Source organism: Elephas maximus, chromosome 7 (genome assembly GCF_024166365.1).
Source record: "Elephas maximus indicus isolate mEleMax1 chromosome 7, mEleMax1 primary haplotype, whole genome shotgun sequence".
NCBI lineage: Eukaryota > Metazoa > Chordata > Mammalia > Proboscidea > Elephantidae > Elephas > Elephas maximus.
Window position 1 is genome coordinate 88,031,065 of NC_064825.1, and position 25,680 is coordinate 88,056,744.

Here is a 25,680-nt window from a genome sequence, read left to right on the forward strand (position 1 = left end):
AGTTCCAAACATTTTTTTAAGCATGTTTTTGGACAAGGAAGAATGTGAACATCACCTGGCATGGATCCTCTGTCCACCTGCAGCCTTTATTACCTGAGACAGCAGTTCTCAAACTCTTTAATCTTGGGAACTCTTTATATTCCTGAAAATTATTGATGGCTCCAAAGAACTTTTGTTTACGTGGATTGTATCTACAGTTATTTTTCATACTGGGTATTAAAACTGAGAAATGTTCAAAATGTTATTTTGAACCAAGACAACACAGTATTCTGTTTCCACATGCATCTAAGGGACATTTCAGCATTTCTAAATAACTATTTATTGGATGATAATGAGGTTACAGCTACCCTAATAAGTACAACCAAAGATAGCTAGTTTTTTAAAAAGCACAGAAATACTGAAAACAAACTGATTAATCATTACAAATTATACATACTGATACTCTAAACCTACTACCAAAGGAAAAAAAAAAAATCACATTCTAGCTGATTCCGACTCATGGCCACCCTACGTGTTAAGAGTAGAACTGAGCACCGTAGGGTTTTCTTGGCTGTGGGCTTTACCGAAGCATGTCTCTGGGCCTTTCTTCTGCCATGCAGCTGGGTGGATTGGAACTGCTGACCTTTCAGTTAGTAGTTTGATAGCTGTTATGGATTGATTTGTGTCCCCCAAATACATATGTTGTAAATCCTAACCCCCTATACCTGTGGTTATAATCCCACTTGGGACTGAGTTTTCTTTGTATGTTAATGAGGCAGTATTAGTGTAGGCGTTTTCCATTTCTTTGGAGATACAAAAACAACAGATTAGGCAAAAAGAAAAAATCAGAGATGGGAAAAGATAGATGCCAAGCCACAAGAAGATCTCAGAGGAACAGAAGGGACAAGGGCCTTCCTCCAGAGCTGACAAAGAGAAAGCCTTCCCCTAGAGCCTGAATTTGGACTTCTAGCCTCTTAATTGTAAAAAAATAAATTTGTTTGTTAATGCCACCCACTTGTGGTATTTTTGTTATCGCAGTACTAGATAACTGAGACAGCAGCAGAGAGCTAACAGTTCGCGCCATTCAGGTACCGCCTAAAACTTACAAGCGTTGAAAATACTAGAAAACCCAAGAATGCACATGCAGGCATTCTATTTGCAGACAGAATGATGACATCATTACATGTCAAATAGCCTCTGGAAATCATTGTACATTCAAGAGAGAATGAGAATGAAAAAAAGCAAATCATATCTTATTATCTTATTGGAAATACTTTTGACCTCGGAGACCCCTTGAAAGGATCTTGGAGACGTCCCCCAGACTGAGACCCAATCAGATAGATCAATTGTAATGTCTCGTTCCATTTCCTATACTTTACTAACAAAGTGTATTTGAGTTTGAGACCGTAAAACTTTTGAATATTTTATTCCCGTCCCGGGACTACAGTTTGAGAACCACTGACCTGAGGTGATCACAAGACGTCTACCGAATGAAACCCAAAGCGAAAAGCCCTGGACGCGCGGAGGGCACTCTGCTTAGCCCTGAGAACTGAAAATGCTCTCCTGAAATCGAGTCTAGAAACGAATCTAAACCGGCCACCTCCTCCGCCTAGGCGGGGCGGGAGCTGGCGGCGGCGGCGGCCGGGCGGGCGGGCTGGCCCAGGGCTGCGGGCAGAACCCACGCGGCTGCGAGAGCGAAGCGCGGCCGCCCGGAGACACCACCCCACCGCCGGCTCGCCGCAGGTAGGCCGGCCCGGGAGGAGGAGCGGGGTGGGGCGGGCGCGACCAGGTGCTCTCCAGGTAGCCGCCTCCTCCGCTCCCTCGGCTCTGCTCGGCGGTCCCCCAGGAGCCCCACAGCTAGCCGAACCGCGCGCGTCCCCAGGTCTGCCTGGGCGCCCCTCTGAGGACCGCAGGCGCTTCCCTGGCCCGAGCGCGGGGTCACCCCGGGCCTGCAAAGAACCGGGCCCAAAGCGTCGCCGAGATTTGGGGGGCGCCGGAGACGGAGGGCCTGGCGGCCGCAGGGACCACCCAACAACGGGGCTCCGGCCCCGGGGCAGCAGGAACATGTGCCCGGGGCTGCAGGTGCGGGCCTGGCGGGGAAGGGGTTTCTCGGAGGGGGTGTCCTCGGGGTCGTGCCCGGCAGACACAGCCGGATTCGAGCGCAAGGAGCGGCGTCACCCACTCGGTGGTTGACTAGGTTACGGGGCACCGCACTTGTCCGCAGGCGTTCTTGGGGGCTCGCTTTCCAAGGGTGAGTAGGTCCTAGGAGGCCGAAACCGGCACGGGGCGCAGTTGCGCTGTGGCTTTGAGCACAACAGGTCGGTGACTCAAATCTCACAGAAACTCGAAGTGCTGAGCCAGGGGCTTTTTTGACGTGTTTTTTGTTTTAGTTTGTTTGACAGTTGCCAGACTATGTTTAAACTTCTGGTTCTACTCAGCCACCTGTCCATAGTTACCTTCGCATTTCCTCATTGCACAAGTCCAAAGGATCCCAGGCATGCGAAAGAAGAAGGTAAGCATGGCTTCGGTTTCGGAAAAAAACTTCCTGGAAACTGGAGTTGCACTGCGAGAAAGTGTAGTATTTGAAATTGCATGCTCCCAGCAATTACAGCTGCACTAAAATATGCTTAGTTTAATTTGTGGTTCGTTTGGTAATGTGGTTTTTTTTGTGTTTTTTGAACTACAGTTGATACAAATTTATTTCTGTGAGTTTCCTTTGATAACTATGTATTAAGACCTGGTTTGTGGTTAACTGAATGAAAAGCTGTTTCAGCTGCTGAAAATCAGTGAGTGCTTTTTTGTTTTGTTTTGTTTTTTTAGATGAGGCTATGTGGTAATTATAATGAGGATAATTACTTATTCTTCATGGAAAGATGGATCTAGTCTGGACTTGTTGTGAGACCCTGGGTAAATTACTTAATCCCTTTGTGTTTGAATTTCCTCACTGGTAAAATGATGGGGCCGAGAAGCAGAAAGGTCTCTGAGGTCCTTTTGGCTTTAAATTGTCCAAACTTTGATTATCTGGATAAAGGCAGAGCTTGAGAGGAGCATAGGTTTTGGGACTTGCTGACCTAGAATCCCACACCTTGTGGGTTGCATTTTGCAAACAAACTAGTTCCAGCATCTTGAACCTGAGCCCCACATTTTAAAAGTCTAACCTAGAAAAACTGGAAGAGAAAAAAAAAATGGCTTTTAGATCTCAGTTCCTTCTCCCTGTCTAGTCCTTGTGCTTTTTGGCCTAGTGCCAGCATGGTAGATCTACCTCTGCACACATTCCTGTCCCTTATCCCATCTTCATCAGAGCCTACTCTTAGCTCATTTTCATTTGGGAAGGCTGTGTTACACTGATACTCCTGGCTGACTTATTAATGATTAATACAGCTTAGTGTGTTAAACCTCCTCAGGGTGTGTGTGTATGTGTTAAGATAAGACAACACCTTTAACACAAAAGAATTAAACACTGATGGTAGAATTCTTCTAGGCAATTGGATAGGCTAGCTAGTGGGACAGGGAGACATTTTGGAAGGGGACCCTTCTAGGTACCTTCCAAGTATAAGTTAATGTATAAGGCGATGGCTCATATTCAGTAGGACTAGATGCTGCTCCCCAAAATGATTGTGAGTATAGTCATTCATTCACATGATACAAGCACAAAAGACACTCCCAGGACATCACAAAATGTGAACGGAACTTAGAGGTCATGCTTGAGCGGGGAGGGCTAGAGATATCTGTGGGAAGGGAACAAATTAGCTGCAAAGCTAATTTGTTCATTAAAGCTAATTTGTTCATTTAGTAACCATTTTATGAACGCATACTATGTGCTGGGCCTTATGCTGGGTCCTGGAGGTGTAGAAATGAAAGTGGTAATACCTGCCCTGGAGGACCTCTTCACCTAGTGGGGGTGGCAGGGTGTAAACAGATAAACTCCGTAAATTCTGTAACAGAGGTAGGAACAGAGGGCTCCTAGAGCAGAGGAAAGAGTAATCTTGGTAGAGTTGTATTACACAGAAGCCAATGCTCTCTACCTGCAAATGGGATATAATAAGTTGAGATATGAAAACTAACTGGGAAAAGAAGGGACCCTGAGATAAATTTTGATGAAGTAAGAGAGTAGAGCTAAAATGACTTAAAAGATGCTTATTTAGAAAACATGAGGAGACAGGGGAGAGGACAAGAATGGAATATCGGGGTTGGTGGATTTGAAAGAGTGGAATACATAGACAGCCTCTTGGGATAATCTAAGATGGGAGAAAATGGAGATAGGAAAAGAATCTGAGGAGCCAGATAAAAAAGGGCAAAGACCCGTATATCCTTCAGCTAAGACCACAGGGAAAATGGGAGGACTCCGCAGAAGCCAAGGAAACCCTAAGAGCAGGGAAGTTTGCTTCTTTTCCACTAGAAGCAAATTCAGAGTTACTTAGAACCCGAATAGCAAAGGGCAGTATTTCTCCTGAGATCATAAGGAAGGCAGGAAAAAGTTTGATCTGGCGCTGAAGAGTGAAGTCTAAGGTTACCCGCTGATGGACTGAATCAGAACTTTCATACTCAGAGGTGTGACAAAGAGCAACCCTTGGAAGACACTTTTAATACAGGGGTAAGGACATTTTTTGGCATAAATATCATTTTGAGAAAACTAAAAATGTTTATAGCTGTCTTTTATTTTTTCCCTTCAAGTTGACAGTAGCTTTATGGAGGCCATGGTGGAGGGTATTTTTAAAAGTCAGATGACAGACTTGAACAGAAGAATTTTATTGCTTTTTTAGCCAATAAAAGTTAAGAATCTGAGTATATCGGAGAAGTACCAAGACAGAGGTGGGTTTCTAATTCTCCATGCTGAAATTAGACTTCATGCAGTAAATATAGCTAAGTTAGGCAGTCTGTGGTTTAAACCTACACCAAGTCGAGAGTCATGAGACCAAACAAAAAAAAAAAACAAACCTGTTGTCATCGAGTCAATTCTGCCTCATCACAACCCTATAGGACAGAGTAGAACTGCCCCCATAGAGTTTCCAAGGAGTGCATGGTGGATTCGAACTGCTGACCTTTTGGCCAGCAGCTGTGGCACTTAACCACTATGCCACCAGGGTTGAATTGCCTCAGCTGAAAGACTTTAGGTCCTTCCCACTATAGTAAAGTTGAGTTCATTCATTTAGTCAGTAAGTAATTTTTGAACACCTCTTATGTGCCAGGTACCAACATCCATGCTTTTGTGGAACTTTCCTTCAAGTCAGGGTAACACAGTAGTAACAAATAAGTAAAGCCTATAGAACTGGAAATGGTGATAAGTGCTGTGGAGAAAAGCAAAGTACAGGAGGGGAGAGGGCGCACCATAGGTGGATGAGAGAACAGCTGCGGTCAAGAAGGTCCTCACTGAGAAGGTAACGTTGAACAGAATCCTGAAAGAGGTGAGGGAGGGAACTGAAAGAAGAGATTTCCACTCCCAGGAAACAGCAACTGCAAAGTCCGGAGAGAAATGGGCGTGTTGGTTACAACAGAGTGTGTAGCTGTAATAGAATGCAGTTACTACAGAGCGTGTGAGGGAAAATGACAGGAGATGAGGTCAGAAAGATAAGGGGTGGGGCCAACAATTACTCAAAAGCAAAGATGTGAAGATAAGGGGGCAGGGAGACTAGAGTACTGGAAAGGGAACAAACAACACAATCAAAAAGAATTTTGACACATTGTGATAAATGTAACAATTGTCACTGAACAATTTGTGAGGAAATTGTCAAATGGGAACCTAACTTGCTGTGTAAACATTCACCAAAAACACCATCAAACATTATTAAAAAAAAAAAAGATAAGGTTGGGAGCCAGATTATGTAGGGCCTGTGGGTCATTGTAAGTGCTTTGCCTTTTACTCCAAGGGAGATAGGATTGCTACTAGAAGGTTTTTAAAAAAGTAGGAACATAGTCTGACTTACCTTTTAAAGGGATCACTCTGGCTGTCATGTTTAAAACAGACTGTATGGGGAGCAAGGAGACCATTTAGAAGGCCATTTGCAGGAATCCAGGTGAGAGATAATGAAGGCTTGCACCCAGATGGCCGGATGGCAGTGGTGGAGGTACTGAGAAGTGTTGGATTCCTGCTGAATTTTGAAGGTAGAACCAGTAGTGCTGTTGTGTTGCCTGGTTGTGCTTTACTGACTGGGAGTAGGAGGAAAGATAACAGAAATATTTCATCACGCTGATCCCTCTAGCCTCCTTTTAGAATATTTCTTAAAACAACTATCCCCAATTATCCCATTCCAGCTTCCCTCCTTGGTTCAGATAGCCTTTATATGCTAGACACTCTAGAACAGCACTGGCCAATAGAAATACAGTGTGAGCCACATAAATAGCTTAAAATTTTCTAGTTACCACATTAAAAACGGTGAAAAGATATAAACCCATAAAATCAAACCCACTGTCGTCAAGTTGATTCCGACTCATAGCAACCCTATAGGACAGAGTAGAAGCCCCAGAGAGTTTCCAAGGAGCACCTGGTGGATTTGGACTGCCGACCTTTCGTTTAGCAGCCATAGCATTTAACCACTACGCCATCAGAGTTTCCCCAAAAGATATAAGTGAAATTAATTTTAATGATGTATTTAATTTACCCCAAAATACTATCATTTCAACGTGTAATCAATATAAAACATTAGTTATGAGATATTTAACGTTCTTTTTTCCATACTGTTGTTGTGTGTTGTCAATTCCAACTCAAAACTACTATGTGACAGTAAAACCACCCAATAGGGTTTGCTGGGCTGAAATCTTTATAGGCCAGGTCTTTTCTCCCAGGAATCTGCTGGGTGGGTTCAAACCTCTGATCGTTTGGTTAGCAGCTGAGTGCTTAACCATTGTGCCACCAGGGTTCCTTTTCCATACTAAATATTTGAAACTTGGCATGTATTTTACAGCACATCTTACATGCAGAGTACATTGTCGTTAGTTGCCAGGGAGTTGATAAACAAAAAAAACCCAAACCCACTGCCGTCGAGTCGATTCCGACTCATAGCAACCCTATAGGACAGAGTAGAACTGCCCCATAGAGTTTCCAAGGAGCACCTGGCAGATTCGAACTGCCAACCTTTTGGTTAGCAGCCGTAGCACTTAACCACTACGCCACCAGGGTTTCCTGGGAGTTGATAACGCATCTTAATTCGGACTAGCCACATTTCAAGTGCTCAATAGCCATATGTAGCTGGTGGCTACTGTATTGGACAAAACAGCTCTAAAAGATTCAAACCTATTTGGGAAGATGGTTAACTGGTAGGAAAAAAATAAAACATCTTGGACATGACATGGCTGTTCTCAGAGGGCTAAGAATAAATGGCAACCTGAGGTCGCTCGTGTATCAGCATTATCTTCCAAGCCATGTTCTCTCAACAATCTTGAGCTGTCTTTCGATTGTGTAGTTCAATATATTCTTCCTTTAGTGTAAGTTAGCAGTGAGAAATACCAAGACTTACATTCTGTTATGCTTTTGATGGATAGAGAGCTTCTGAATTCCAATCTCAGTAATGTAATCTGAAGCAAAATCGCTTAAGCTTTGTTTGTGTGGCACCAAAACAAGTTTAACATTTGTGGGTTGTTTTTTAAATACTGCCATGGTGGGAGGTTTTGGTTTTGTGTCAACCTGTGCTTAACCCTGTCGCTTACCATTTACCTCCCCAAGGAGTCTTGCAGGGAGGGAGGGGAATGGGGAACTACTCCTTTGGGAAGGGCTGAATGTGTTTTAATTAATCTGATAGTTAGCTTATGATTTTATTTATAAGTTTTAATATAAACTTGAATATAAAAATGTTACTATAAATGTACTAGTTTATAATTTTAGAACTTAAAGAGATCTTAATGATCATTTAGATCAATTCCCATATTTTACAAATGAGGAAATGGCAATCTGAGAGATAAGTGACTTTTCTCAGGATACATAAGCAAATAGCTAAGTCAAATCAAAATTAAGAATCCCTGTCTTCTAATTCTCAGTCCAATACTCTTTCCATTACCCCTCACTAATTATTCTCAGTCAGGATAACAGGGAACCAACCGTTTAGAAATAGAATAGCCTGGCTTGTCATTTCCAGTCATACATTGCTTAACGTCCACGATATGTTCTGTGAAATACAACATTATGTGATTTGAACCTTGTGTGAACACCATATTATATACAGGCAGTCCCTGGGTTATGATGAGTTTCATTCCTAAATCAGTTGTGAAGTCGAATTTGTATGTAAGTCAGAACCGTTAGGTATGGTTCGTATCTAATGTCAGTATAATGTTTGTCTTGGTATATAGTATGTAATGTACCTATCTGTGCATAAAAAACATTAGAAAAACACTTCCAGATACACTAAAACATCTTTAACATAACAATACAGTAATAATGTTTTGATGCATATCGCAAAGTAGCTCCCATTTGTTATTGTGAACCATTGTAACTACCTCGAATTTTTAATATAACAGGCTTTACGGGGCTTGGGATCATGGACATATATGCAGTCGGACATTGCCCTAATGGACATTTTGCGGCACGTGACTGTATTAGAAAAGTAATTATCTGGAGGGAAAAGTGATGTTTAAATAATTTTTGTTTGTGTTAATATTTTTGTACATAACTCCAGTATGCTCAGGAATTATGCTAATATTTGTATTTCCTATTCAGTAGAAATTATTCTAAGTGAAGTTACTTCTTTTTGTTGAAATTTAAAACCATACAAGCAAGTTAGATACAATTTAGCCACATCAAGAGAACGATTCACTTTTTCCACAATTAAAATGAATTTTCTCTTTTATCAATATTTGAAATCCTTTTATTTATTAGTCTTTAGATCAAAAGAAGAAGCAAACTTTTTCATACATCGACGCCTCCTGTATAATAGATTTGATTTGGAACTCTTCACTCCCGGTAACCTAGAAAGAGAGTGCAAAGAAGAACTTTGTAATTATGAGGAAGCTAGAGAGATTTTTGTGGATGAAGATAAAACGGTAATTTGGTTGATTATGTTAAATTGGCTAGAAAAGTATTAAACTGTACTTAAGTGACACTTTCAGTTACACTTTTATGTTTTAAACAAAATCAGGGCTGACTACCTGTTACCTCTACTTCCTTAAAATACTTATTAACCTGTTTAGACCTGGTTTTGTACTTTATTAACAGAGTTTATAGTAATTAGCAAATTATTAACTGTGCTGTGATTTTGTAGGTTTAATATTTATTATGTTAAAAAACTATCATGATGCAGAGTGAATTAAACTTCAAATATTACTTGAGCCAGTCCTCTGACTTTGGCAGATTTGCTGTTATTCGTTGCCATCGAGTTGATTCTGACTGATGGCGATCCCATGTGTGCAGTATAGAGCTGCTCTTTAGGGTTTTCAAGGCTACAAACTTTGGAAGCAGATTGACAGGCCTTTCTTTTGAGGCACCTCTTAGTGGGTTGGAACTACCAACCTTTCAGTTAGTAGTCAAGCACTTAAGCGTTTTTGCCACCCAGGGGCTCCTTAGGTTTAGGCTTCAATTATTCAAGCCTTACAGGATTTCTCCTATCTGAAGAACCATAGAGCTTCTCTAGAGGTAGAAATGACCTTACCTTTTTTAATTACCTGCACTTATATCTCAAGCATTAATTGACAACCTACTATGTGTCTGGCACTGTACTAGGCACTGAGAATACAAAATATATAGCCCTTGCTTTTCAGGAATTTATCATTTGGTGAATTTTTTTTTTTATATCTGTGTAATTTACTTAAAATGTAATTAAATTGTATCTGCTAATCTTGTTAAGGTGAAAAACAGATAGCCAGCACCATTCCTGTTATAATCTGGCATATTCTTAAAAAAATGTTAAATGACCCCAAATTTTTACTTTTACATTAAGTATCCCCAGCTCTTTTTTCCCTTCCTTGAGAGTTCTGTTTTACTCTTTAGTCAATAAGACCTCTCTTGGTTTCTTTTTCCAAATGCAGATATGCCAATATGATGAAACCAAATTCTGCATTCTTCCGTAGAAAATCCCCTACAAGTATTTGCCACATCTGTGAGAGAGGGAAAACCAAGCAAACTTTGTAGTTGTGCCTCTTGGGATTTTATTCTGTTTTTCCACGATCCATTTTCTAATTTTATCATGGTTCCTTAAAAACAGCTTTGATTCTCTCTCAAGAGCTGTCTCAGGGTTGTTTTTCTAAATCAGTAAATACCTTTCAATAAAACCTGGCAAACTGAGGGCCCACCTAATGTAGAAAGATTTGGACTCCTTGTCTTTGGGGAACATGACAATGGCTCCACAGCCTCAACTTCCAGCTTTGGTACTTTCATCAACCCTCTCTAATGTGATATTTTCCATTACTCCACACCAATTATTCTCAGTCAGGATAATTTGGGGAGCCAACTCTTTAGAAATAGAGTAGTCTAACTTGTCATTTATTGGAAAAATAATTATCTGGAGGGAAAAGTAAGTGATGCCTGAGCAGGGGCTCCAGGCAGGTGAGGGGAGAATAGCAGGATATAATAACAGAAAGTTGGGAATGGCAGTAATCCCCTGACCAATTCCAGAGAAGGCACAGGCAGTTGTGGGTGGTGGTGCTTTAATTAGAATGAGTCACACCCTCTGGCTTGAATAAACTGGTATCCTACCCTTGCACATGCCAAGAGTTTACCACCCCTAGTCTTGGTCCATTGAGATCAAATAAAGTAATAATAAAGAAATTAAATAAACTTGGAAATTTTACCTTTTTCACAGATGAAATTTTGGCAGGAGTATTCAATTAAAGGACCAACAACAAAATCAAGTAAGGCAAGAACTGATCAAATTTAATGTTTTTCTCACCCTCTCTCTATTGTATTACATTTAATCTTATTGTTTGAATTTGGTTGTTGCTCAACATACATACCTTATAAATCCAAGGAGGACTTCTTAATTATACACTGGGCCATCTAAGACAGAGAAGGCCGTATTCATCTATTTGCACACTGAAAATCAAGTTTGGTGAGATATTAGGGAAATGAGATAATAGGCTTAAAGCTGTTTTAAACAACTCAGCTAAGTCAAGACTTGCACAGAATATCAGTAGGACTCAGTTTTCAAGTAGTAAACTCTTTTTTAACTGTTTATTTCCCCTATTTACCATTGCAAATGAAGGAGATGCTTATGCTAGATGAATTAAGATAGTTGGATAGAATTAAGTAACTGCAAGAAATGGAAATCCCAGTGGTGTAGTGGTTAAGTGCTGCAGCTGCTAACCAAAAGGTTGGCAGTTCAAATCCACTGGGTGCTCCTTGGAAACTCTATGGGGCAGCTCTGCCCTGCCCTATAGGGTTGCTGTGAGTCAGAATTGACTTGACAGCAATGGGTTTTTGTTTTTGTTTTTTTTTAGAAAAGGGAGATCTTTATCTCATCTGGATTGTTCATCTCTAGGTGCTTTTTAGTTGGGTTTTTTTTTTTTTTAATTTTTTTGCCAGCTATTCTTTTATTCCCCTTAGGCAGGGCTCCAGCTATAAGGGAGATTGTATTACATAGCTACACTGAAGTTGCTTAACAAATTTGTCTTAAAAATTATTATTAAATATGTCCAGTTGAACAAAAAATATATCTATCCCACACAGTGTTGAATATTATCCATTTAATATGACCTGTTTAAAATAAATGAAAATTTTAATTACCATAACTAGGGCTTTTAGGAAGTGTCATTTAAAAATTTCTCAGGTAATGTGTCTAGCACAAAGACTTTTTTTTTAAATCAGTAACTTTCTTATTTGTAAAATATAGTTATTTTTCATCAAAATGTTATTTGTTAACATGTAATTGGTTATCATTATTTTTTTTTTAATGATGTTGTTCGACATTTCCGCATTCTGCGGGATCACCTTTTTTTTTTTTTTTTTTAAATTGAACTTTAGAGTTTTACAGAACAAACTAGCTTCTCATTCAACAGGTACACATATTGTTTTATGACGTTGGTTAACAACCCCACGACATGTCAACACTCTTCCTTCTCGACCTTGGGTTACCTTTTACCAACTTTCCTGTCCCCTCCTGCCTTCTAGTCCTTGCCCCTGGGCTGGTGTGCCCCTTTAGTCTTGTTTTGTTTTATGGGCCTGTCTAATCTTTGGCTGAAGGGTACACCTCAGAAATGACTTCATTAATGAGCTAAAAGGGTGTCCAGAGGCCATAGTCTCAGGGTTTCTCCAGTCTCTGTCAGACCAGTAAGTCTGGTCTTTTTTTGTGAGTTAGAATTTTGTTCTACATTTTCCTCCAGCTCTGTCCGGGACCCTCTGTTGTGATCCCTGTCAGAGGAGTCACTGCTGATAGCCGGGCACCATCTAGTTGTACTGAACTCAGTTAGCACAAAGACTTTTTAAAGAAATCAATATTAATTATTAAGTGCTTAATAGTGTGCTTGGACCCAGTGTTAAATGTATTGAAACCACATGTGGTGCTTTTTAGTTGTTATAATTGTTATCTTAATAATTTCTCTTAAGATGATAACAGAGAGAAAATCGACGTTATGGGCCTTCTGACTGGATTAATTGCTGCTGGAGTACTTTTGGTTATCTTCGGATTACTTGGTTACTATCTTTGTATCACAAAGTGTAATAGACAGCGACATCCAAGGTAAGTACCAAGCAAAAATATTTAATTCACTATTATACATTCTATATTACTATTTTTTAATGGATCAAGCAAATGGCTGACTTTTTTTTTTTTTTTAAATAAACTTTTTACTTTGGAATAATTCCAGATTTACAGGAAATTTGAAAAGACAGTAGACAGTGTCTGTATTCCCTTCACCCAGTTTCCCCCATTGTTAACATCTTACATTACCATAGTGCATTTGTCAGAACTAAGAGACCAACTTCAGTGCATTACTATTAACTTAATTCCGGATGTTTTTTAGATTTCACCAGTGTTTACATTGGTGTGCTCTTTTTGCTCCAGGATCCAAATAAAGGTACCATATTGCATTTACCTGTCATGTCTCTCCAGTCTCCTCTGGTCCATAACCATGTCTCAGTTGTTTGGTTGCCTAATTTAACATAAATGAGATAATCATGCTATTTCTTAGGTCCTTCAAAAGAATAGAGAAAGCTTTACATGTGTCAGCTTGATTTTTTTCAATATTTCCTTCTTAAGCAGGAAACAAGGAACCCTGGTGGCACAGTGGTTAAGCATCCGGCTGCTAACTGAAAGGTTGGCAGTTCAAACCCACCAACAGCTCTGTGGGAGAAAAGACCCAAGGAGATCTGCTCCTGTAAAGATAACCACCTAGGAAACCATATGGGGCAGTTCTACTCTGTTCTGTAGGGTCACTGTGAGTCATAATTGACTCAGCACACATCCAGAGGCAAGAAGTCCCATAGTTTACTCTGCATCATACAGTTAATAGAAACAAGTAGAAATGGTGTAACTGGCTTTTTAATTCAACTATTTTTATTGATACTTTCAATTAAACAAAAATGAATAAAATATAATGGTTACCACTTGAGGATAATAGCACATTAATAAAGTGCATTGAGATTCACAAAAGCCATAGTTTTTTGCATAAGAGATCCTCAACACCCTTATTAAAAAGGGCTGATTTTCTTCCCAATAATTATAGATATCTAAGTATAGAAATAACCTAATCAAAAAAGCTCCAGGCTGAACAGGCTATTAGAGATTGATATTGTTTATATATCCTTACTCACACTTTTTTTTTTCACACTTTCAAGTTCTGTGAGCAAGCTCGTGGCAGTAACCAGATGTACTCTTTTGTGATAGGTTAGACATTTAATTTATCTTTTCTGCAAATGGGTGGTGTTTTTGTACCTTTCCAATAAAATATAAAATATTCTTTTTTATTCTATTAGAAGACTTTGTATCTTCAAAGTTAAGGATCACTTTCAACTCATATTAAGTAAAATTTAAATTCTACAAACAACAGACCTATAGTCTTCAAAAAATATCAATATCATAAAACACAAAGGAATGCTGATGAACTAACTATTCCAAATTAAAGTAAAGAGACATGATAGCTAAGTGCAATGTGTAGTCCTGGACTGGGTCGTGAAGCAAAAGATAAAGTGCTATAAAGAACTTTGGGGTAAATTCACATATGGACTGGCTATTTAGATATTAGTATTGAACCAGTGTTAAATTTCCTGAATTTGAAAACTACTTTAAGATCATTTGAAAATGATCTTAATGATATAATGGCTCTAAAATTTCATTGAGGGAGAGTCACGGTAAAAAATAAAAATAATTAAAATAACGTAGCATCAAAAAATTATGTTTATTTGGTTGAATTTTTAAAACTTTTGTCCATTTTAAAAGAGGATTATACAACTGCTCAACTCTAAATGCAATATACAAGTAGACCTTTATGTAACCAGAAGGCTTGAATCATAACTCTTCTAATTAATTGGAGTCAGGCTGTTCTTAATTATCTCACAGCAAATAGAAATAATACGATATATGGAGGAAAGGTTCTCATGTTAGTTCTGCCATTATTTAGCTCTGAGTTTGAAGCAAATTCCTTGATTTTCTGAGCTTTGCTCATCTGTGAGGTGAAGGGAACAATCTCTGATTTCTCTCAAAGTTCCCTAATTCCTCATAAAGTTCCATAGTATTCTTCCCTTAAGAATGACTGTTATGCCCTTGATTATTAGTTTATCAAAATTAGAGTTTCTGAAAGTTACTCATTAAAAAAAGAAACTTTTGCATATATGTGCACCTAAATGAAATTAGTAAATGTAAAAGATACATATTTTTTCTGAAATTTAGTACAAGTATTTTTCTTAAAGAAGGTTTAAAGTAAGCAGTTTCATTTCATCTGCCATGAATCACTTAAAAATCATTTCTGTTACAATGGGAGTATCTGAAAATGTATTGATAAAGGAGATGAAGGTCTTTAAATAAATTTTATTCTATTTTGTGCCTACAAAAATAACACAGGTATGTTATTTAAAAGTTCAAATATTATGGAAAGATATATCAAAAGTGAAGGTCCCCACAATTCTGCTTTTCAGAGATAACTGCTATTATGAATTTGGTGTCCAGATTTTTTTCACACATATACTATCATATTTTATGACTTTAGAAAGAAATGTCTGTTTGCAACTTGCCTTTGTCAAGTAACAACATGTCTTAGATATATTTCAAGTGCCATACTTATAAGTCATTAAGAGAGTCTCTCCAAATTTTTTTATTGCAGCATTTCATTTGTGTTTCCTACAGTATTTTTTACTCCAAAATGTAATAAAATGTGATTCCTTTCTAAAACACATTCATCTTAACACAATATCTGTTTGTGGGAAGAGAACAAGGGATATTATTTCTACCCCAGGTGAAGCCATAGTAATAGTGGTTGAGCGTGTACACTCTGGAGCCAAACTGTTGTTGCCGTTCAGTGCCATCGAGTTAGTTCCAACTCATAGTGACTGTCTTAGTCATCTAGTGCTGCCATAACAGAAATTCCACAAGTGGATGGCTTTAACAAAGAGAAATTTATTTTCTCACAGTCAGTAGTTTACAAGTCCAAATTCAGGGCATCGGCTCCAGGGGAAGGCTTTCTCTCTCCAACAGCTCTGGAGGAAGGTCTTTGTCCTTAACCTTCCCATGGTCGAGGAGCTTCTCAGGCACAGGGACCCTGGGTCCAAAGGACACGCTCTGCTCTTGGTGCTGCTTTCTTGGTGGTATGAGGTCCCCAAGTCTCTGCTTGCTTCCCTTTCCTTTATCTCTTGAGAGATAAAAGATGGTGCAGGCCACACCCCAGGGAAACTCCCTTTACCTGAGTAAGGGCGGTGATACAATCCCACCCTAATCCTCTAAACATAAAATTACAATCACAAAATGGAGGACAACCACAGAATACTGGCAATCATGGCCTAACCAAGTTGATACACACATTTTTTGAGGGATATAATTCAATCTGTGACAGTGACCCTGTGTACAACAGAATGAAATGCTGCCCAGTCCACCTAGCCAGAATGCCTGGGTTTGAGTTCTTGGTACCAAGCTATTTGACTTTGGGCATGCTACTTAAATGCAGACTCCACCTCAGTTTTCCCATAAGTAAATTTGGGATAATAATTGGAGCTACCCCATTACATCGTTCCAGTTAGCTTCCTTGGAGGATATGAATTTTGGAGAAAATTAACAGGGAGAATGTTTCAAGAAGGTAGAACTACAGGAGCAAAGGTGGGTACTATCAAGGCCCATGTAGGAAGGATAATCAAAATAGTCTTAACCAGGGATTTACGAGCTCTGATGAAGTGTATGAGTGCCTGGGGAAATCAATGGAATGCCAGCTATAGGGAATTTACATTTGAGTTGCCAGACACGAAGGGACCACTTACGCAGAGCGTTAAAAGGAAAAATGGTCTTTGAGAAAAGATTTCGAGAAAAGGACAATGTACTAGGTCTTAGGAACACAGAGGTGAGTAAAGACATAGAAAGTGCCTGCCCCATGGAGTTTACATTCTGGTTTACTTAAGTAATGTGTACTAGAGCAGGGAGGAACTGGAGAACAGAGGAAAGTCAGTAAGGGTGCTAGTGTAGTAATTCAGCTGTGCGGTCATGAGTCTGGAATTGGTCTTGATGAAGAATCTGCAGGACTTGATGCCTGATTAGAAAGAACTAGGAGATGCTGAAAGAATGTGAGTTGAACTTAAGCTTCTGTAAAGGAACAGAATATGTGTGTGTGTGTGTGTGTGTGTGTGTGTGTGTATGAAACCCTGGTGGCGTAGTGGTTAAGTGCTACAGTTGCTAACCAAAAGGTTGGCAGTTCAAATCCACCAGGCACTCCTTGGAAACTCTATGGGGCAGTTCTACTCTGTCCTCTAAGGTCACTGTGAGTTGGAATCGACTCGACGGCAACAGGTTATTACATGTTATATATATATATATATATATATATATATATATATATATATATATATATATATATATATATATATATATATATAACACGTAACAACCCTATAGGACATAAAGAACTGCCCCATAGGGTTTCCAAGGAGTGGGTGGTGGATTCGAACTGCCGACCTCTTGGTTAGCAGCCCAGCTCTTAACCATCGTGCCACCAGGGCTCCTGTTAGTTCTTAGGGGCTGTCAAGTTGATTTTCAATTCATAGCAACTCCATGTGACAGAGTAGAATTGCCCCCACTGGGTTTTCTAGGCATATATATGTAGGAAACCCTGGCGGCATAGTGGTTAAGAGCTACATCTGCTAACCAGAAGCTTAGCAGTTCAAATCCACCAGGCGTTCCTTGGACACTCTATGGGGGCAGTTCTGCTGTGTCCTATAGGGTTGTTATGAGTCAGAATTGACTTGATTTCCATGGGTTTATATATATACATATTCACACACACACATTTTTAAAAAATACCAACCCAGTCGCTGTCAAGTCGATTCTGACTCGTGGTGGCCTCGTGTGTGTCAGAGTAGAACTGTGCTGCCTGGGGTTTTCAGTGGTTGATTTTTGGGAAGTAGGTCACCAAGACTTTCTTCTGCGATATCTCTGGGTGGACTCAAACCACCAGCGTTTGGGTTGGAAGCCAACTGTGTTAACTGCTTGCATTACCCAGGGCTATACACACACACACACACATACACACACACTGGGAGGAAGAAAAACTAATTTGGATTTTGACAGAATAAAGTGGCATTTTAGAGATAACGAGAAAAGATAGACGTTTAGGGCTACTGATGTGGAATTGACATGTATCTGTTGGATGATTAAAATGAGAGTAGGCAAGTTCTCTGCGTGTGCTGAAAGGACAGAAACTTAAAGAATGTTTGCAGTAAGGCACTCAGGTGGTGCAGTGGTTAAGAGCTTGGCTGCTAATCAAAAGGCTGGCAGTTTGAATCCACCAGATCCTCTTTGGAAGCCCTACCGGGCAGTTCTACTCTGTCCTATAAAAAAAAAAAAAAAAATAGGGCACTATTAATCGAATCGACTCCACAGGAACAAATTTGGGGTTTTTTGGTTGACAGTAAAGATGCAGAAAGAAGAGGAGGAGCCAACAAAGAGGGCTGAGGACAGAAACAACATTAATTGTAATTCTAGCTTCAAGCTGGAATTCCTGAAAAGCTTACTGAGGCATTATGTGACCTATGAGTGTGGACTAAGGATTTGTCAAAGGCCTCTGTAAATCCAGTAAAAATTTTGAGAAGTGAGACAAAATAAGAAAGAATTTATTTAATATTTCTTACACCACTATCTTTTAAGCTGACCGACCTCTATTAATTTCCCTTATTTAACAGACAGGAAAAGAGCTGGGTCTTTCCATTTTCTAGGATCTTTGACTAAGGTTTTATTCAATGTGGCTTCCTCCACAAAAGTAGCCCTGGTAGGGCAGTTGTTAGAAATTTGACTGCTAACTGAAAGGTTGTCTGTTTGAACCCACCAGCTGCTCCATGGGAGAAAGATCTGGCAGTCTGTTTCCAAAAAGATTACGGCCTTGGAAACCCTTTGGGGTAGTTCTCCTCTGTCCTATAGGGTTGCTATGAGTTGGAGTCAACTTGATAGCAACAGGTTTGTTGTTTTGATTTCCTCCACAAGCTGGGATTGTCTTGGAAACTCACAGATTAATGAAGAAATACGCAAAAATTGTTTTTGGAGACTCATCTTGCCTTTTATCCTTCTTTTTACCCCATTCATACCCTCCAGTTTAATAATGGTGTTTGAGGTCTATTCTATGATAAAAACCAAAATCAAACCCGCTGCCATCGAGTCCATTCTGACTCATAGTGACCCTATAGGACAGAGTAGAACTGCACCATAGGGCTTCCAAAGAGCAGCTGGTGGATTTGAACTGCTGACCTTCTATGATGGCACAGTGTGCTCGTGCCTGACATCTTCTCTTTTCTCCCATTTTTCTTCATTTTTCTCCTTTTCTGCACCACAACTATCTTCCTGCTGCATGTCTCTGACTCATTTCCTACCTTCTTCCCTGCACAAGAAGCTAAGCAGCATTCAGACAGAGGGAACAAAGTGCTATGTTCATGCATGCCTTCTGCGTATGTTATTGCAAAATAAGAAACTCTGGACATCTCTGATTTTAAAAGTTAGATTAATTATACTTGATGTTTGTACCCTAGAATGCTTTATAGCTCATGGATCATTTTTATATATATCCATTGTCTTCCTTTGATCCTCACAGCAACAATTCCCCATTTCAAACTAGGTTGACTAGACATTCTCTTATGTTAGGATCGATTTTTAAATATTTACTAAAGTACTTTTCATCTATTGTCCCAAGAAATTCTTCAGCAGAGTTATTTGTTCTCTTTCTATATTTTGCAAGTCTGGAAGTGGCAGAGGGCAAGGGAATATTTGAAAAAGAAAGGAGTAAAAAAGAAGACCATTGTGAGAAACATTTGCCTCATTTCTCTGAAAAACATGCCAAGAAATGGAAGACAAGATCTTTTCATTTCTTAGTTCTTAGATTTTGTGGAGAAAAATAAGCATAACATATTGCCCGTGTTTTTGAGATATTATCAGTGCATACTTTCTCATTTCAATCATTTAAGGTGTGGGATGCATAAAAAAATACTGTGTGGATATTTAATAACTTTGGTGTAATACATTATTTCTATTTGTTAAAATCTTAACATCAACATGGAAACATTTATTTCTTCAAATGAAAATATCTGCCTCTCCTGTTCAGGATAAGCAAATAAAACTTTTCATCACAAGCTAATGAATGTGGCAAGTGACTGGCCTACCCTGAATGCATTCCAGATTTCTGACAGAGGAGGAATTGTGTTGAGCCCTCTAAGTAAACGTGTGATCCTCTCAGTCACCTCTCAACTGTTAAAGGGCTGATTATCCAGTTCCTAGATTTACACAGAATTTTGCTTTTCTTCTCTCTCTGTAATTTTTCTCTCCCTCCCTCCAACTTCAGATCACATTATTTCTTCCAAAGGAAAGAGACGTTCTAAATCACAAATTGACTGATTTAGTTTTGTAAAAGATTATCGTATTTTGAGTCTGCTAAACTCTTTCTTGGAGCCCTGGTGGCTCAGTGGTTAAAAGCTCTGCTGCTAACCAAAATACTGGCAGTTTGAATCCACTACATGCTCCTTGGAAACCCTGTGGGACAGTTCTTCTCTGTCCTATAAGGTCGCTATGGGTCAGAATCAACTAGACAGCAACAGGTTTGGTTTTTGATAAACTCTTTCTTAGTAGGAAGAATATTGTAAATATTGACTAAAGGCTGGGGAAAACCTATAAGTTTTAATTATCTTACATAACCAAATCTATATGAGGTTAAGTTCTGCCTAGAAAATTCATAGAAAGCCAACTTCATAGTCTAAACAGATCAACTGAATAATTTATAATTTACAGGTGAGAAGAGAAAGTGTAGGCTCAAAACACCAGACCCAAGATGCATTTCCACCTTCATTGATGAGTGTAGCTGGCAAGGTTTTGTGAAAATGCTGGGACTGAATGGTTGTTGTTGTGTCAGCCCTACAGGACAGAGTACAATCGTCCCATACAGTTTCCTAGGCCGTAATCTTTATGGGATCTGATCTCCAGGTCTTTTCTCCTGCGGAGCTGCTAGTGGGTTTGAACCACTGACCTTTCAGTTAGCAGCTGATCACTTAACCATTGCGTCACGAGGGCTCCTTGGTAGAGAATGAAGTAGGCCGTATTAAATATATATATATATATATATATATATATATATATAGGGTTAAACCCAGTGGAAGAGGGAGGAGACCAAATTCAGAGAAAGGAAACAGTAACAGTGAAATCACAGAGGCTGAGAAGTCATTGCACATTCGGGGCAGTATAAAGAGGCTGCTTGGCAAGGGCAGAGGGCTATAAAAAATAAGGTGAGGCCAGAATAAAGGAGGCTTTGAAAAGGAGGCAAAGGAGTGAAAAGTAGGCTGCAGGTTAGACTTTTGAGAAGAATGACATGATAAAAGTGCTGCTTAGGAAAGATGGACAGGGCAGCAGGAGTGCAGGAGGGAACATAGGAGAGAAACCAGCATCAGCTGTTGTGATGATCTCTATGCCATCTATTCCCTCAGCTTGGAGCTGTGCCGCCTGCCAACAAGCCTGGTTTGGGTTTCACACCGTACTTTCAGAAAGTTTTAATTCAGGAGGTGGAGAATGGGGAATTGGCATGTTTTCCATCCTTATTTTAGTGTAGCAGACCCTGCTAGATGGTTTGCATACAACATTTTATTTAATCCACACAAAACAATTCTGGTGAGATAGCTATTATTATCCTCATTTTAAAGAGGAGGAAATGGAGACTTGAATTAGGTAGTAATTTGCCTTTGGCCACCAACCAAAAAAACCAAACCCATTGCTGTTGAGTCTATTCCTATTCATGGTGACCATGTGTTTAAACTTTAAACAGACTAGAACTGCTCCATAGGGTTTTCTTGACTGTAATCTTTATGGAAGCATATCTCCAGGCCTTTCTCCTGTGGCCTGCTAGGTGGGTTTGAACCTTCAACCTTTAGGTTAGTAGTTGAGCACAAACAATTGCCCAACCCAGGGTCCTTTCTTTGGCCACATAACTATGAAATGGCACAGTCAGGTTTCAAACCCATGTCTGACTTCAAAGCTCTTGATCTTTTCACTATACCAAGACTTTCTGAGTTTGTGAGTTAAATAAAACTGTTGTTCTCTTAATAAGTTGTATTCAATTTTTATCAAAACAGTCCTGGATTTTCTAATATTGCCATCTTAACCTAAAAGTGCTGCCTTTCGTAAACCTTTATTTTTTTGTAAACCTAAATGCTGTCTCTTTGTGTAGTTCTTCAGCCGTCTACGTAAGGAGAGGCAGGCACACTCCCTCCATCATTTTCAGAAGACCTGAGGAAACCATCTTGTCTCCATCGCCACCTTCTGTGGAGGACACAGGATTACCTTCTTATGAACAGGCAGTGGCACTGACCAGAAAACACAATGTTTCGCCACCACCTCCGTATCCTGGGCCAGCAAAAGGGTTTCGGGTATTTAAAAAATCTATGTCACTCCCATCTCGCTAAGCCCAATCTTGCCATCTTGGTGGTATAGGGAATTTATGTTACTTGAACGGTTCATTCTCCCTGAATCAAAAAAGACATGTCAGTCCAGCCCTTTATGACAAACTGCAGGGAGCAAAGGAGGAATAAGCACTGTACTGGATCATGGAAGTTCTGTCTGCATCTTAGACCTGAACTTGATCATTATCAGCTTGATAGGAAACTTCAACTCCTTAGCCTTGCAGTTAAGAGCAAAGTGCTTTTTCATAAAGTTTGTTTTAATGGTTCAAAAAAATCTGTTTTATTGATGGCATAGTTACAACTAGTGAATAATTTGTATCCTTTTGTACAGATAAAAGTTGTAGACCTCTTGTGTTGAATATGAAAAAATGTAAGAATTTTTAATCATTAGATTATTCCTAGTCATGATATTGGACTCAATCTTTATTGGGATTTGTTTTTGGTTGGAGATACTTCATAGAATTTGATGTTTCAATATAAATTGGTGACCTTAATATAATCATTTGGTTTTTTATTTTAAATTATTGCATAGCATTTACCATACTTTGTAGATTTTAGTTGTTAGCCGTTGTTATCAGTCATATTTCATTATGGGGAATGGGGTTAGTAGTTTTCTTTTAAAAAAAAATGCTACTACTTGACATGGAGTTATTTCTTCAGAGAGTACAGGGTTGCAATGGCAAGAATTTGCAAGGAGTGCTACGCTATCAAATAAATAATTGGGCCTCAGATCTAGGAGTGACTAGAACTTGATACAGTTGCCCATATTCACTCATCTTTTAGAGCTAAATTATCTGTGTAAAACTACATGCAATTATCTTGAAAATTATTTGAACTCTATACATAATACTTTGAGAATCTGGAAAAAATAATTTTCTGCTACTAAAAAATATTGATTAAATTTACCATCAACCTCTTGCATCTGTTAATATGTCTGAACACAAAAGAAAAACATCCTAGATAATCATTTTAACCTATACTGTGTTCTTTGAACCTTATATATGACCAGTCTCTCCTCAAGAATATAATAGAGTATAAGCTATAAACCTCTGAAGTGAGTGTGTATGTATACCAAGTTATGTGGGTAGGCGTGTGTGTCTGTGTGTGTATGTGTATATACGAATTTATTTCCACTTTGAAGAAGGGCAAGAAAGAACATGCCTCTGAGAAATGGGATAGAAAATTCTATTCTCGATGTTTTTGCCAGGTATTGCATTTTCCTATTATTTAAGATCATTGATAAAACTTTATTTTGTTTTATAATTTTTACAGGGGTGAGACTGAAAGCCACATGGATTTGATTATTCCTTCCGAGTTAAATGTTTAGGCAGTATAAACCATATTACAGTGCATGTGTGATATGCTTAAGACAGCACAGTCTTAAGGCAGATAAAAGTAAGATCTTAATCATTACAGACAGCCAAAGAGTATCAGACTCTCTTTAGGTGCTTGTTGCAAATAAGTCATCTAGCAACATCTAGATTTAATTAGGAAAAGTGGTCTGTTTAAAGCCACCCACAGTACCTATAAAAAGTCTGCTATTAATCATTCCTTGGTTTTACATAAGCACTTTTTCTCATGTAACTTTGCACTTTGCACTTACTTTAAACCTCTCTAAAAGGTCAGAGGCAAACTCCACCTTGCTCACGTTGTAATAATCAGATTAAGACATGAAACGATATCTTGCCCAAAATCTAACAGGTTGGTGAGAACTGGGGTTAGAATAAGCGAGCACACTTTTTCAGTTCCATCTCATGCCCATAGAATGACACTGTCTGAAATTATGAAATCTGGGGATCTTATTACTTAATTCTAAGTTAGAGAAATTTACAAGCATTTGTCATATCCATATCTATATCTGTATCTTGGGCTAACAAATATATTGATAATCTTTTACAGAATCATAATTTGAAAAATCCCCTGAATTCATTTATCCCCATAAACTCCCAAAAGCCTAACTGCAATTCTAGCTTCAGAACCGGTGACACCACCCCCCTCACAGCAGTCTAAATGTGTCATCTGCCATCATTTAGGGTACTGCTATTGCTCTAGCTTGAATGAACCTAGAATTTATTATGAAGATTGTAAAATCACTGGTATTTATAGAGCATCCAATGTCAAGTTCATGATACTTCAAGTATAAAAGAGAAAATGTGATATAACCATAATTGACAAATGCTAATATTTTTTTTTCATATTGGTTAAAAGGAAAATATTTTAATTTAAAATCACTGTTATATATTTCTATCTCGTTCATTTTTTTTTGTATTCCTATTGTGCTTTTGGTGGATTTTTGGTTTTGTTTGATCTGTTTTGTTTGTGCTTCTTCCCCAGGCAATTGATTAGTGTTAACCATTAAATCTGTTTTGACACAACAAGGTTTTATATATATATTTAGAACAGTTTTCCCCTCTAATAAAATCAGAAAATGAATGCAATCTGGTATAAAAAGGAGATTGGACATTTATAAGTTTTATCTTCAGGAGGATAGATAATTCTCTATGGAATATTCTCTTTTCAAAAAGAAAAAAAAATCATAAAGAGAACACAGATTCTGTGACCGTTGCAAATATTTGCATATTTTAATAATGTGCCCTCTGAGTGAATACACAGGGGTGTAGCCTCTCAGAACAATTACGGACTCTAGAACAACAGTGGCCTCCATTTCTTAAATTTCCTGTTTCCTTCTAAAATTCTGATCAATTTTTTCTATTTCTCAGATAATTTATGTGTGTGTATACTTTTCCTATATGTACAAGAGAATTTTTTATTTCTAAAAGATTTGCTAGGTCCAGTAGGTCTGAATATTTGACATGAGCATTGTACTGTTTTAAACAATTATCTATATGAGATCAAATTGTAAACAGTAACTCTAAAACATAGATGACACCTTTAGTGGGCAGTGAGTTTAAGCCAATGGTGGTGAAACAAACAATATGGGTAGAGATAGAGAAAATGGTGACACAAGGAGAAGAATGTAACCAGTGTTACTGAATTGTACATGTAGAAAACTGATGAATGGATGTGTGTTTTGCTGTGTATATTTTCACCTAAATTAAAAAAAGATTTTCCAATACTTAACAAAAACTCAGTTTCATCGGCTTATTGGTTTTGTTTTGATCAGATGTGAGTTAAAAAATCTTATTATTTGATTTGAAATGTATATGACATTTACGCTGTTACTGGAATGTCTAGCATTTCTCTAATTTTTTAAAATTTATATTCTTCCGTAGATTCTGCCTGTGTGGTCATTTTGGAACATGTGTGACAGATATTGATACCTTCAATCTTCTCTGTGTATTTCCTCCAACCTTTTTTTTTGTTGCTTAAAATAGTTCCCTAACAGTTTAAGGTAGTCTAGTACAAATATACCAATATTTTTACTATCTGAAAAAGAGCAGTGCATATACTTTTCCTAAAGCCTTGATTGTGTTTTGATTCTAATGAATTTCCTTTTATATACACTCTTATATATGTAAATAAACTTTAAGGGCATTTTATACTAAGTGAATATTGCTTGTTGTTTTATTTAAGCATTCTCCTTCCTTAAATAATGGCATACAATGATTCATAATGCCATTATATGAATTAAATCTGAACAACACATTGCCTGTCTTCTAAACAGTGTTTACAGTATGGTGTTGCTGAGCATATCTTTCACCCAGTGGAGCTAGCATTCTATCTACACAATTTAGGTGCAGCTGTGAAAGTGCTATTTTCTTAAACAC

The 25,680-nt window shown here is 38.6% G+C and overlaps 1 protein-coding gene across 2 annotated transcripts; it reads left to right on the forward strand.

Annotated features, from left to right (window-relative positions):
* Positions 1-1,611: 1,611 nt before the first annotated feature.
* Positions 1,612-25,411, forward strand: PRRG4 (proline rich and Gla domain 4). Of its 2 annotated transcripts, none has more exons than XM_049890839.1 (6): positions 1,612-1,722; positions 2,370-2,491; positions 8,786-8,949; positions 10,704-10,752; positions 12,443-12,575; positions 21,721-25,411. In XM_049890839.1, the coding sequence occupies exons 2-6, from the start codon at positions 2,392-2,394 to the stop codon at positions 21,953-21,955; spliced, it is 681 nt and encodes a 226-aa protein (XP_049746796.1). In that variant the 5' UTR covers positions 1,612-1,722; positions 2,370-2,391; the 3' UTR covers positions 21,956-25,411. The 2 variants fall into 2 exon arrangements, with proteins under 2 accessions (XP_049746796.1, XP_049746795.1); XM_049890838.1 differs by lacking the exon at positions 1,612-1,722 and adding an exon at positions 1,788-2,061.
* The last annotated feature ends 269 nt before the right edge of the window (positions 25,412-25,680 follow it).

What these genes read in the sequence shown, in the direction of transcription:
- PRRG4 (XM_049890839.1), top strand. Translation starts at nt 2,392, where the DNA reads ATGTTTAAACTTCTGGTTCTACTCAGCCACCTGTCCATAGTTACCTTC. An exon ending in CAGGCATGCGAAAGAAGAAG is followed by an intron (nt 2,492 to 8,785) that starts GTAAGCATGGCT and finishes TTTATTTATTAG; the next exon opens with TCTTTAGATCAAAAGAAGAA. An exon ending in AGGACCAACAACAAAATCAA is followed by an intron (nt 10,753 to 12,442) that starts GTAAGGCAAGAA and finishes ATTTCTCTTAAG; the next exon opens with ATGATAACAGAGAGAAAATC.